Source organism: Triticum dicoccoides, chromosome 4A, assembly GCF_002162155.2.
Source record: "Triticum dicoccoides isolate Atlit2015 ecotype Zavitan chromosome 4A, WEW_v2.0, whole genome shotgun sequence".
Classification (NCBI taxonomy): Eukaryota; Viridiplantae; Streptophyta; class Magnoliopsida; order Poales; family Poaceae; genus Triticum; species Triticum dicoccoides.
Genome location: NC_041386.1, coordinates 704857991 through 704871500, shown reverse-complemented (window position 1 = coordinate 704871500; position 13510 = coordinate 704857991). Strand labels below are relative to the sequence as shown.

The 13510-nt window shown below is 46.4% G+C and overlaps 1 protein-coding gene across 1 annotated transcript; it reads left to right on the top strand.

Annotated features, from left to right (window-relative positions):
- The first annotated feature begins 6078 nt into the window (after positions 1-6078).
- LOC119288039 (nuclear speckle RNA-binding protein A-like) lies at positions 6079-10592 on the top strand. Its single transcript, XM_037567652.1, has 6 exons — positions 6079-6321; positions 7720-7841; positions 7916-8147; positions 8248-8309; positions 8391-8472; positions 10011-10592. The coding sequence occupies exons 1-6, from the start codon at positions 6162-6164 to the stop codon at positions 10139-10141; spliced, it is 789 nt and encodes a 262-aa protein (XP_037423549.1). The 5' UTR covers positions 6079-6161; the 3' UTR covers positions 10142-10592.
- Positions 10593-13510: the final 2918 nt, after the last annotated feature.

Below are 13510 nucleotides of genomic sequence, written 5' to 3'. Positions count from 1 at the left end.
CTCCTGGACTACCTCCCAAGCTCCACGCCGACGCTGGAGCAAACGTTGTCGCAACGACGGAGCCCGAGGACACAGGTCCACCACTAGGATGCCGCCGCCGCCACGCCATCCTTGCTTGAACAGACTGATTTTCAGACCCATCCCCAACCATAGGACCGATGGCCTCGTCAGGAAAGGATCCGAAGAATATTTATTCAGCGTCGTCATCGTCGCCGCTGAAGCAAAAATGATGAACAACCTAAAAACCTATAGACTACGGATGAGTAAAAACGATCCACACGTGTGAATCTGGCGACCCTCCTCACCACCGACGACCGAAGTCGCCGGCGGAGGGGAGCCGCCGGAGAACGGCGTTGGAAGATCGGCCCCTGGCGGCGGCTAGGGTTGCAGCCGCCAGGTACGAGAGGAAAACAGCGGCTGGCGTGACACCTACCTGACGTGGGAACTTATCATTTGAGTTGTATTTTAGTTTTTCTTATTTCTAAAAATATTGTAAATACATATATATATATATAACATATTATTAATTAAATAAAATAAAAAAACGTGAGTTTAAAAAGAAAATAATGCAGTGTAAAACATGAGTAAGAACATGTGTTTCAGAAATGTATGCGACATTTTCTTAAATGTTTATGAAATGTAAAAATAAAATTTGTGTAAGTCAAAAAATGATTTGTAACATTTAGAAAAAGAAATCACGTTGTATTTTCAAAAATATTCAAATTTTACAAAAATATGTTCGTGACATTTCAAAAAAATATTTCTAAAATCTACCAAATGTTGGCATAGTATAAAAAGTCTTTTATATCATCTAAAAAATGTTTCAATGTGTATTTGGAAATAGTTTAGCATGTATTTGATTTTTTTTCAGAAACCTGTGTTTGAAAAATGTGAAACATTTATAAAACATTGTTTTAGACGTGTAACTTTTTTTATAATGTGTATGAAAAAATAGAAATAAAAACACGTATATGGAAAAATGTTAAGCATGTATTTAAAAATATTAAACTTGTATAGAAAATGTTGATGATGTATACAAAAATGTGCAATGCGTATCTAAAATATAGACATGTGTTGAAAGAAGGAAAGAAATGAAAAATTAAGGGGAAAATGTTCTTGTAGTTTAGAAAAGGGAACTACCCCAGCCAGCCGACCGACCGACGTTTCAGACGGTCTCTCGCGTGCGAGCGCATGTATTATAGGTCCCTATTGACATGTCTGAGAGGAGGAGAGGGGTTCCTCCCTCCACTCTGTCATGTCTATATATTATATGACTTTGTGTCCCCGGTGACTTTTAGATAGAACAATGCCCCTGCATTGCAACGGAATATAAATATACATTATATACCTGTCAATAATAATGTGATTGTGTAAATAAATGTTCATCGAATTCTGCCCGTGAATTACCTTATATTTTGATTAGAAGTTTGGTAAGTAAATTAAGGTGAAATTGGTTCATAAGGTAAGTAAATTAAGGTGATTTATTATCATATACATGAAAGGTTGGACGAAAGGGTGGTGGTAAAAAGAAGGTGAAATGGGAACCTTAGTAGAGATTGATAGGTAGATCTTGGAGGAGACTTTCTGGGCGGAGGCACCATCATCTCACATTTGTCTTCCTCCTCGGCTTGGGCATCGCTTTCCTCAGTTGCTGCTCCATGGAGATGGGGTTCGAAGCCTCTCTAGTCAATGGGCTCCTGGATGCGGCTGGAACCATCGTTCTCCTCTTCTCACTATTGGAGTTGGGGAAAGATGACTATGCCGGTTGGTCCCTTATCTACTCATTCTATCCTCTAGGTCTCAATAAAAATTCTCGTTGCACATTCTCGGTTATACCATTGCTGAGTTATTCGGTTGAGTATATCCCTTATCCTCGTTCCCAGTGCTTGCACTCTTTGTGGCTACATGGTGCTTAGCATATACTTGTTGGGAGATGGTCCATGCTTTCCTCCGTCTATGGTGTTGGTTTCTTCAAATTCTGACAATGTTATTCCCACTTCTCACGTGTCAGAGTAAGGCTACACATTCCGTGCAGTCTTCGTCTCCTCCCTTCTTCAACTTCTCCTTGACTATCTTGCTCCCACTGGCCTCTTGGTAGCAACCGAGTTGGGAGTGGGACTTCTTTTCCCTCCTTGACACTTGATGCATCAACATCGGTGTCAACTTGTAAAGCATGTCCAACCGAGGTGCGTCACTTCTTCTTATTTGGATTTTCATTGTATTGGCGGTTCTTCCACCTCTCGTCATTGCAGATCTCCATCCAACAGTGGTGCAATCCAAATGTGTTATCTTTCTTTCCACCTTTCTTCTTTCCTTTGCCCTTAAACATTTCTCGATCAATGTTGACCTACAGACAACAAGTGAGAAAAATAAGTTATACACCAAGGCGTACGAGAGATGAAGGAAAAATTGATCAATGATCGATGGATTCCACTAGCGTTGTGTTTCTTGATGTACTCATAGATACACTCCCAATAACTTGAAGTTTGTTGCTCAACCCGATGACGAAACAAGACAAATATTCTTCAATGCGTCACACAACATCTTGTCTTCTTTGGTACTCTCCCGTATTGAGTTGGAACAACAAAGCCCTCATCTTCCATGTCAAGAACTTGATCTTATTCATCGCAAAAAAAAAAAGAACTTGATCTTGTGATGCACATTCTTGAGGTGGGGAATCTTGTGATGGAAATTCCCGTTCAACACAGATGTATTGCAAAAGAAGTTTCATCATCCACACTACATACATCAAGTGTGAACAAAACACACACATACCACACACAATTTCATACAAAAAAAAGAGCACACAGAATTTAATGAAAACCAAACAAGATTTTTTCTATCTCTAGTCAATTCACCGAACAAGTTGGTGGTCCTAGCGGTGGTGGCGATGGGAGACACTAGCTTGGCCTTGGACGGCAACGGTAGGGCATCAGAATAGGCCATAGGTGATGCTGGAGGAGCCGGTGGCGCGAGGGAGGGAACGCCGTCAGCGCAGCCGATGCCTTCTTTCTCGCGCGATCCGCAGCCACGACCGATGGATCCCGCGGTGGCCACTTGCCGACGGGCTTCTTTGCCTTCGGGGGAGCCTTGGCGCGATGTTCATTGTTTTTCTCTTTGTATTTTTATTGTTCACCATTTTTGTGATAGTTTTTAATTTTGAGGCAAATTTTTGCGATAGCTCGTCACTCGTGTCTTTTTTTTTGAGGGGGAATCTGCCACTTTATTTATGAGTTAAAACAGGTCTGGGATCTCCATAGAGACCACCGAAATCACAAACTCTGGGGGAACCATAAGCCAAACCTTACAAAGTTCATCTCCTACTCCTACTTTTGCTAACTTATGCGCGGCAGAATTCGCAGAACGACCCACCCATGATACTTTCACATGGTCGAAAAACCTGAACATGTCCTTGATCTCTTGCACCCTTGGCCCCAAGGCAGCCAAGCTTTTCTCCTTCGCTTGAAGCATCGACGCCACTGTTTGGTTATCAGTCTCCAGATGGAGTTTCCTGACGTTGATCTCGGCAGCTAGTTGGACGGCGCGTCTGCATGCAAGCAACTCCACACTTTCAGGATCAGACTCATGATGATAAACGTGACATGCTGCTGCTCGAAAGTCCCCCGCGTGGCCACGCAGGATGACTCCCGCTCCTCCCTTGTTGCCAAACTTGGAGACCGCACCATCAGCGTTAGCTTTGATCCATCCTTGGTTCGGCGGTGTCCACTTGGCAGCTTCTTTGATGGCTTTTGCTTGGGTCTCCTTCCTATGAACAGCATACCATTCGGCCATATACGCGCAAACAGAGTTCAGTATTTCATGTGGTGGTGCAATCCTGTTTCCGTCCCTTGTCTCATTCCTTGCCAGCCACAACCCATAGCAAGCCTGGATCATCGTGGCTCTCTCCTCCTCTCCTGCTTCCGCGAACCACCCAAGCAGCCATGATGATAGTGCGCTCGAGGAATCGATCTGACACGGTGGGGCTGCCACCATAACTCCTTTCTCCGAGCGCATCATCCTCCAGAAGAAGGTTGAGTGCGGACATGTCCAAAAACGATGGAGGAGTCCCGTCCACATGCCACGCAAAACACCCCTGGCTTAATATGCCGCCGATGAAGCTCTGTCCCAATAGCTAGTCCATTTCTCATAAGTCTCCACATATGAATCTTTGCCTTGCTTGGAGCACAAGCATCCCATAGCGCTAGCCAACCCTTGTGTGCATTGACCGAGGAGGAAGGGCCCGGCCGTCCGGACTTCACCCCATTCAATGCCATCCTCAGGTGATAGGCTGATCTTACCGTGAACAGCCCGTTCTTCGTAAAGTTCCAAGCCATGTAGTCCTCCATGTTCGGCCCACCAATAGCTATCTGCTTAATATCTCTTGCATCATCTGGTGAAAACATATCATCCACCAGCTCCTCGTTCCATCCCTACGCATCCGGTGTCATTAGGTGCTGCACCTTGGTAGCCCCTGGAATAAACGTTTGCCCCAACGGCTTCATGCTGCCACGCCTCGGGATCCAATTATCGTGATGGACGTTGATCTTTGACCCATCACCTATGCGCCAGATCATGCCTTCTCGTAGCAGGTCCCGTCCGTAAATCATACTCCGGAAGGTGTATGACGCCCCGGATGGGCAAGTAGCGTTCATGATAGAGCCGTTTGTATAGTACCGAGCCTTCAAGACTCTAGCGCAGAGGGATTCCGGGCATTGCAGCACTTGCCACGCCTGCTTAGCTAGCAAGGCTTGGTTAAAAGCTACTGGGTCTCTGAACCCCAGCCCCCCTTCCCTCTTTGCCAGGCACATCTTCTCCCATGCTACCCAATGCACCTTCTTTTCTCCATTTGCTTCACCCCACCAGAAGTTTGACGAAATTGACTTCAGGTTCCCGCACATTTTCTTTGTCAGTTGGAAGCAGCTCATGGTGAAAGTTGGTGTAGATTGCAACCCCGATTTGACAAGTACCTCTCGTGCTGCTTTAGATAGGCCTTGTCCTTTCCATCCTGAGACCTTGCCTTTCGAGCACTCCGTTACATACTCGTGTCGAATGGTACACACATCTTTACCAGTTCTGAGATATTGGGCTTGTTTTTTAGGCTAGCTCGGCCCACTTTCATTCGAGGATTTTTTGTCAAAAGAGACCACATGCGCAATTGAATTGCCAGAAAAGACCCCCTCTGAGACAATTTGACAAAAAAGACCCCCTCGACCGTGGCGGCAGGCGCGCCAGGCGGCACGTGGCACCTGCCGCCACGGTGTGAGACGGCGGCCCCTGCCGCCACGGCGTCAGGCGGCAGGCTGCGTGGAACGGGAATCGGCTGGCGCGACGGAATGGGCTGGCGCTGTGGAGCCCTGTCGCCTGAGCGGCTAGCGGCAGGACTATAGCAGCCGGGCCCGGCCGCCTCAGGGGCTGGCAGCAGGCCTGTTCATCGGCGTCATTTCTGACACTGTGTTCATCGGCTGGCCTGTATTCCTTGCTTAGTTACTAGTACTCCATTAGTTAACACGAGCAGAGGCCTTATTCATGCATGCATGCCCATATGACGTCCACCTCTTTAAACAAAGCAAAGTACTGCCGTACATGCGCGACGCAGGGTACAGACATGAATTTTTGTCAAAGAGACCACCTGCTACAGCATGCCTGCCGCCAGCCTCTGAGGCGGCCGGGCCCGGCTGCTACAGTCCTGCCACCAGCCCCTCAAGCGGCAGGGGTCCATAGCGCCAGCCCGTTTCGTCGCGCCAGCCGATTTCCGTTTCATGCAGTCTGCCGCCTGACGCCGTGGCGGCAGGAGCCGCCGCCTCGCACCGTGGCGACAGGTGCCACGTGTCGCCTGGCGCGCCTGCCGCCACGGCCGAGGGGATCCTTTTTATTAAATCATCTCAGAGGGGGTCTTTTCTGGCAATTCAATTACGCAGGTGGTCTCTTTCGACAAAAAATCTCATTCGAGGCTACTGCGGCGTGACGGACGGGTCCTGGCACGCGCTCGTGGAGCCGATCCGGACCGTCCACGCCGTGTGCGTGCCAGAGGAGCCGACGGTGTGATCCAGCCGCCTGCTTGTCCGAAAAAAAGAGCTCGACACGCTCCCCCCCTCCCGTCCCTCCCCCACTCTCTCTCTCCGGCGCATCCAGAACCTCCGGCCGGCGCGGCGGCGGCAGCCATGGCGGACGCGTACTGGCGGTACGCCGACCTCCAGCGCCAGCAGCAGCAGCAGCAGATGCTTCCCCCCTCTGCCGGGGCCCCGCAGTCGTCGCTGGCCGCGGCGGCCGCCGCAGTGCAGCAGCCCCTCAAGCGCCCCCGCCCCGGCGACTACTCCGCCGGTTCGCTCCCCTCCCCTCTCCCTCCTCCGCACCCTCTTTCCCCCCGGCCTGATCCGTTCCTTCTCTCGCCCCTCCTGATCCGGACGTCTAGGGTTTTAGCGCCGCCGCGTTTGGTCGAATCGATCCGCTTCGCCCTGGCCTGCGCCCGGGCCGACGCCGCCCCGGAGTAGGCGTGGCGCTCGCTGCCTCCGTTCGAGTCGCCTGAGCTCTGCGCTGACTGTCACTGACGCGAAATCAAGCGTATTTTGTGGGGAATTTGCATCCAGGGGCGTAGATTTCAGGCCATCGGCCCCTGAAAGCGGTGACTCCCATGGTAATTTTGCGCGATCTCTCGGTTTAATGGTGCTGAAATCGGTACCGTCCAGGTGGATTCACGCGTTAAGCCTCGTCGGCTTTTGAAGGCGCTGCCGTGTGAGCGCAGACTGGGACTGAGATTTTTGCATGCTTGGGGTTTCGATTTAGGATGAAGCTGGATGAAAAGTGCAGATTTTGTTATGAACTTTTGATTTGTTTGCTTGGTTCTAGTCGTCGTTTATGAGTTGTGATGACTGCAAGTGAGAAAATAAGTTATTATCCATGCCACGCTGGTTTCAGTATATCTTCTCGGCCAAAATCACTGTTTTGACCTTGCCAGAAAACTTCAACACAAAATGACCTCCCCCAAATTTTTTAGCACGATCTGACTCTTTTATGCAACGCCATGGCTTCCAGTGTTTCTGGCGCACATAGAAACGGCAAACCGCGGGGCGTTTCTGGCCTGGTCACGACCTGGTCGAGTGCATTTCACCTCCTACGTGGCAGGGCAGGAAGGCCAAACCACAGCGCGTTACTGGAAACGCCGTGGCCTGTGGTGTTGCTGCCCCAAGAAGAAACACCATTGCTTGTGGCGTTTCCAGCAATGTGTGCTCGTGGCCACTTGTCTATTTAGGGAAGAAATGCTGCCCGGTTTGGCGTGTCTAGGTGGGGCAGAAACGCCACAAGGCTTGGTGTTACCAAAAGGGTCAGATCGTGCTAAAAAATCTGGAAGGGTTCAGATCATGCTAAAAAATCCTGACAAGGTCAAAATAGTGATTTTGGCCTATCTTCTCAACCAATATCCAAATCCAGTACATTAAACGGATGGCTTGAGAGAGGCAGTCAGCACTGTCTCTAATTCTATGGTTGTTATAAAACTATAAATGTTCTGGGAAAAGCATCCCGACAAGGTCAAAATAGTGATTTTGGCCTATATTCTCAACCAATATCCGAATCCAGCACATTAAACGGACGGCTCGAGAGAGGCAGAGAGCACCGTCTCTAATTCTATCGTTGCTATAAAACTATAAATGTTCTGGGAAAAGCCCTGCAAAAATATGTCTTGGGACCTGTATTTACTGCTAGCTTTCCTCCCCTTTGTAGATGGACATGGTGCTCCTGAGATGGCGGGCTATTACCCTCGTGATGAAGAAAGGCCAGGATATGCTGCCGTGAGAGATACACAGGCTCTTAATGCTTCCTATGAGCGTTTTCTGCGTACTGGGGTATACGTCATCCTTTTTCCTGATTACTCATTTTCTAAACAACACTCTCAGCTAACATTTCTTCTTATGTTCAGCAAATTCAGTCCTATGGCGCTGGACCTGCTGGTGGATCTGTCAGGCCTACCGCGGGAGCCAGTGCTGGTGGCTACCAAGCTGATGATCGTCCGGGCATGGCTGCTGGGGGTATGAATGGCAGGAATGTTGGTTTTGGTGGTGGAATGCCAGAGCCTCCCCTTCCCCCAGATGCCTCAAACACCTTGTTCATTGAAGGCATCCCTCCTGATTGTGAACGCCGAGAAGTTTCTCGTATCCTTAAAACCTACACCTTTTCTGTAACTCTCTGCACTTGTTGCCCCTCATAATATGCCTCATGTTCTAGCTGTTGGTCCTTCACTTTTCCACCCAGATATCTTTCGACCATTTGTTGGTTTTCAGGAGGTGAGACTTGTAAACAAAGAACCAAGACATGTAAGTGAGCTGTTGGGCGTTTGCCAGGTCTTCTCTCACATTTTATTTTCATTTATTCTTCTAACTCTTCGCTTCTGACAGCCTGGTGGTGACCCAATCGTCCTCTGTTTTGTTGATTTCACTAATGCTTCTCAAGCAGCTATTGCCATGGAAGCTTTGCAAGGTGAAATCGGTGAACTTGGCATGAATAGATACTCTATATTCTGTTTGTTCTTAACTAGTACTCCCTCTGTAAAGAAATCTGAGATCGTTTAGATCACTACTTTAGTGATCTAAATGATCTTATATTCTTTAGAGGGAGTATGATTTCTTTTCTTTTCCTTGGAGTGCCAATTATCTCATAGTTCTACCATACGCATAAATTCGAATAATTCATGTCCCAAAGTTCGCATAGGTGCTTGTAACATTGTGAGGAATTGTGGTCATTTGAATCCTTTAGCCAAAAGCCAATATTGTCAGGTTGTGTTAGTAGAATCAAACTCATTCAACTTAAGTCACTATATATCCTTTATTTTGGTGTGAAGTAATTGCCAACATTTTTTTTGTCATCGCCCGTTGCTTCACATAGCACCTACTGGTTATTGGTGATTATGCTACTTGGTGGTAGATGATGTTCAGGTGATAAGGCTCCCCTAGATTTTATAACGTGGACTTGAGACTAGGCTTGTCCCTGAACAATCTACAGTAGAAAATGCTAGTGATATTTATTATTTACCATCTATTAAAACAAGATTGTGCCTTGCTCATACTCCTGGATTGCATCCTGTCTGTCATTTTGCCACCCATTTTAGCAAGATATATATTAAGCCCTGATATGAGAGTGCGGCTAATCTGCACCCGGGCTCATCTGCACCCACGCTTAGAAAAAAATTCAAAAAAAATACTAGAAAAATTCAAAAAATTCCAATTTTTTTTTGTGGTGGTAGATAATTTGACCCGTGAGGTGCGCCCCAAAATTCAACTCATTTGAGCATCTGAGCAGCTCTCGGCAAAAAAGACAAAATCAGGGTCTGTAAAAATGTTTACTGTTCACGCACTGTTTTGACCCGATTTGTCTTTTTTGCCGAGAGCTACTCAGATGTCCAAATAAGTTGAATTTTGGGGCGCACCTCACGCGTCAAATTATCTACCACCACAAAAAAGTTTGGAATTTTTTGAATTTTTCTAGTATTTTTTTTGAATTTTTTGCTGAGAGGGAGCAGATGAGCCCGGGCTCCAGGATGAATTATCCCTGATATGAGCACTACTCGTTAGTGATGCTTGCCGCGCTATTCTACTGCCTTATTCCAGAGAGATGGTTGGTGATCAGTCACTCATTATTAATTTCTGCGGCTAGATAGAATCAAGCTAGTCAAGGGAAATGTATGTAACATACTCATGCAAGGAGTTTAATGACGCCTTGCAGAAGCGAACATCATCGTAGTTCAGAAAGCATTTTCAATGAACAGCAAACTAATTTAGGGTATGCTATTCTTCATGATCTAGTGGTCATTCTGAGGCAAGGTGTTGTCTGCTAGGCACCTGCTTCGAATTGGTTAGGTATATCATGAATGGAGCATTGTGCATTTGTTAGCTGAAACGTTTTTTAATCTATTTGATTGTTTTGCTGTCTAGATGCTTAGCTCTTGCACGCAGCATTGTCACCTTGCGAATAATAAAATACCGCAAATATGAGGCCAATCTGTTTTGTTGATTTTGCAGGCTATAAGTTTGATGAACATGACCGCAGCTCACCTCAGCTGCGGCTGCAGTTTGCTCGTTTTAAGGGTCCAAGGGGGCAAGCAGGAGGACCTGGTGGTGGTGGCGGCGGCGGCGGTGGTATTAGGCGTTAAGTTGTTGGGTCGATGATTCAATCATCTCGACCGCGATGTTTGCTGAATTCGCTTGACCACAAGCTCTTGGCGGGGTGACAGCACCAGCTAATTTATTTCTTATCACCTCGTAGGTCCGATAACGTGTGGAAGTGCGACGATGATATTTTGTTTGTTGTTCTAGATATATATTTATTTGTCCCCATAGTACTAGTATTGATAGCTTTTGCTCCCTCTACCGTTCCGAAGTCATTACTACCTTGGCCTCGCAAGGTGATCTCTTGGACGAAATGAACTATTTAAATGTGGAAGGGGAAAACGACCGCGGCAACCTCAAGGCTATGTCTGAATCGTGTGGAATTGTATTGTATTGTACAAACGGTTTTGCTGGTTAATGCGTGTTGCTCCATGTAATCTGCTCTTGTGTGCTGCATTATCACCCAGCTGTTAATTTCCTCGTCCTTCGACCACAGTTTCTGCTGTTATTCCTTGTTTTAATCATTTTTGGCAGCATTGATCCATTACGTCTTGAAGACCAAAGAGTTGGAAAAATACTGTTGAGTGTGTATGCAATGAGATGAAATGAAATATGTCATTTTTCACCAGGATCGCTGCAGTGGCTGCCCTCTGCATCATTTCGCTCTCGAGCTCTCATGGCAAATTGTTCTGAAACCCGCGGACCATTTGACTACATATAGTATGAATTTGATTAGTGCCGGTTTATTGTTTGTATGGTACACAGGGAGGGAGGAAAAGAAGGTTTTAAACATACTGGAGAGTAGCAAAAAATATAACTAATTGATGGCTTGTTTTTTCTTTTTAGCAATAGTCGACATGTACATGACGGGGAGTTACATGACAGGGCTCCCCGGGCATAGGCGCCGCTCGGCTTGTGCAGGCCGTGGCCATTGAACTGATGTAAAATTGGCCAATCTAGTCTCGCTGCTCTGGTTTGCAGCTGCGTGGTAGACAGTCGAAATCTTGTGAAATGTGCAACATGGCCACAACCGGGGAGTGGATAGCCCACATCTCTTTTCAGTTCCTTCTAAAATCTCAGCTTGTCAGCGACCCACAACAAAAGCTCATTGTGGAATATGTAGCACCTCATGGCCTGACAACCAACATAGGAAGGACTGATATCAAATGGTTTTGATAGAACGATGTATATATAGTGGTGAGCAATGACCACCAGAACTTCTAAGTAAAGCACAGGGGGTAAGCATGATGCCACTGAATGGTGTAACTCATGACTCATGAGGAACAACAATAAAAGCATGACCAGTGCGTCGACCATTACGAGTTGTCTAGAAAATTGTTCATAATGCAAGACGGGCATGAAGGGATTTGTTTGGTACTCTATATTTTATCACATGGCTGACGTGAGCACAAAGAGGATACCAGAATTTGAATATTCTAGATTAGTAAGTCAAGAAAATTCCCTCGCAAAAAAAGCAAGTCCAGAAATTCAGTAAGACTCCCACACGAGCGCATTCTATGCAAATGGTTTGTACCTCAACTAATGCAGTAGCATATGGTTCTTTTCTAAGATTAAATGAAATAATTGATAAATGTGATGATTTATGCAGAGGAACGAAAGTAGATGGAGGTCTCCGTGATGAGCTAGGGACTACAAAACCTTCATTTCAACAGAAAAGTACCATTGGCTATGGTTCAGCTGAGGATCGAATTGGTCAGGTATATCATGAATGGAGCATTATTCATTTGTTCGCTGAAATGTTTGTTAATTTGTTTGGCTGTTTTGCTCTCTGCATACTTAGCTCTTGCACGCAGCATTGTCACTTGCGAATTATAAAATACTGCAAATATGAGGCTAATCTGTTCTGTTGATTTTGCAGGCTATAAGTGTTAGACTGTATATACGTAGTCTTGTATAGGCCTTGTATTGTACCTCTTGGTACGTCTATATAATGAGATAGCCACACCCCGTTTTAGGGTGTCGAGCCAGTTTCCGAAACCCTATGTTTTACATGGTATCAGTTTAGGTTACGATGTCTTCCACTGCATCACCTCCCGCCGCCGCCGCGCCGATCTCGGCCGCCGCCGCCGCGCCGGCCCTTGCTCCGATGTCACCCTTCCTGGCCTCCCGGCCCCTCGCGGTGACATACGGTGCCTTGCCGCCGCCGCCCGCTTCCCCGCAGGCCTCGGGGGCTCCAGACAATCTGATCGTCTGTAACATCCCAAATTTTCAATTTAGAATGTTATACATTAGATCATCATTGCATATCATATTTTATTGCATTTTGGTTTGGTCCAAGAAATTCTACGCAACTCAACGACCCACGGAGAGAGTTGGGGATTTCGTTATTTTCATATTTGAATTTTCTCAAAATTTGAAAATAGGATCATTTGATTTTATTTATTTTGTTTTCAATTATTTCTATTATAAAAATAAGAGAGAGGGAATAAAATGACTTTCCCAAAATAAAAAAATATTGAGGATTTAATAAAAAATCAAATAAGTTTTTATTTCGGTGTTTATCGCGGTTTTATTTGAATTTAGGGAAAATGCACGTTTTTCAAAGTTGCATTTAGATCCCAAATAAATGTTCATCTTGTCCGGCTTGATATTAGAGGACGGTGAAAATTTATTTCGGGTTTTTTGGAGTCAGTTTAGTATTTCTTTTAATTGTTTTTCTGCGCAGAATTATTATTTTTAAAAAAAATCGAACCGACCTAGCCGGGCGTACCCGACTAGGACTCTGCCCGGCCGGCCCCTTTAAAGGCCGAAGGCCCGAGCCGCCCCAGCCCCTAGCACCACCTGAAACCCTAGCCCCGAGCCGTCGCCGCTCGCCGCCGTCCGTTGCCGCCGACCGCGCCGCCGCCGCCACCGACCGCCCGCCGCCGCCGTCGCCGGAGTCCGCCGCCGCCGGAGGTAGCCGCCGCCTCGGTTCTCGCGAGGAAAACCAATTGTTTTTTTTCGAAACCCTAAATCCGTTTTTTATAGCTCGGTTTATTTATTTTCCCAGTTTAGTTATTTAGCAGACGTTCGTCCGTACGTTCGTTTTAACGAACGGTTTTCGTCATTTAGCCACATACAACGAACGTTCATTTGTTAGCCTGTTCGTCCGCTTTTCCTTTTCTCGGACTTTCCGCGATTATTCCAAATCGCGATTTCTGATCCAATTTTCGTTTTAGTATAACTTTTCGCTCGTTTATCGGAATCAGGGGATTCAAGCGCCTAGAGTTTCGTCTCAAAACCCTCTTTGCGTTTAGCCAACTCAAACAAGTTTTTGCCACTGTAAAATTTGACCTAGGTCCAGATTAGTAAACGAAGTTTGTTTCTTTCGCCGTTTGACTTTCGTTTCTTCGTTTGATTTGATTCTTTTTGCAAACCGGAGCTCTTAAGTTGAACTTTATGGTTATTTCTTT

Excerpts from the sequence above, each read along its gene's own strand:
- LOC119288039 (XM_037567652.1), top strand. The coding sequence starts at position 6,162 with ATGGCGGACGCGTACTGGCGGTACGCCGACCTCCAGCGCCAGCAGCAG. Across the intron at positions 7,842-7,915 it reads AGCGTTTTCTGCGTACTGGG|CAAATTCAGTCCTATGGCGC; the intron begins GTATACGTCATC and ends TCTTATGTTCAG. Across the intron at positions 8,148-8,247 it reads TGAACGCCGAGAAGTTTCTC|ATATCTTTCGACCATTTGTT; the intron begins GTATCCTTAAAA and ends TTTTCCACCCAG.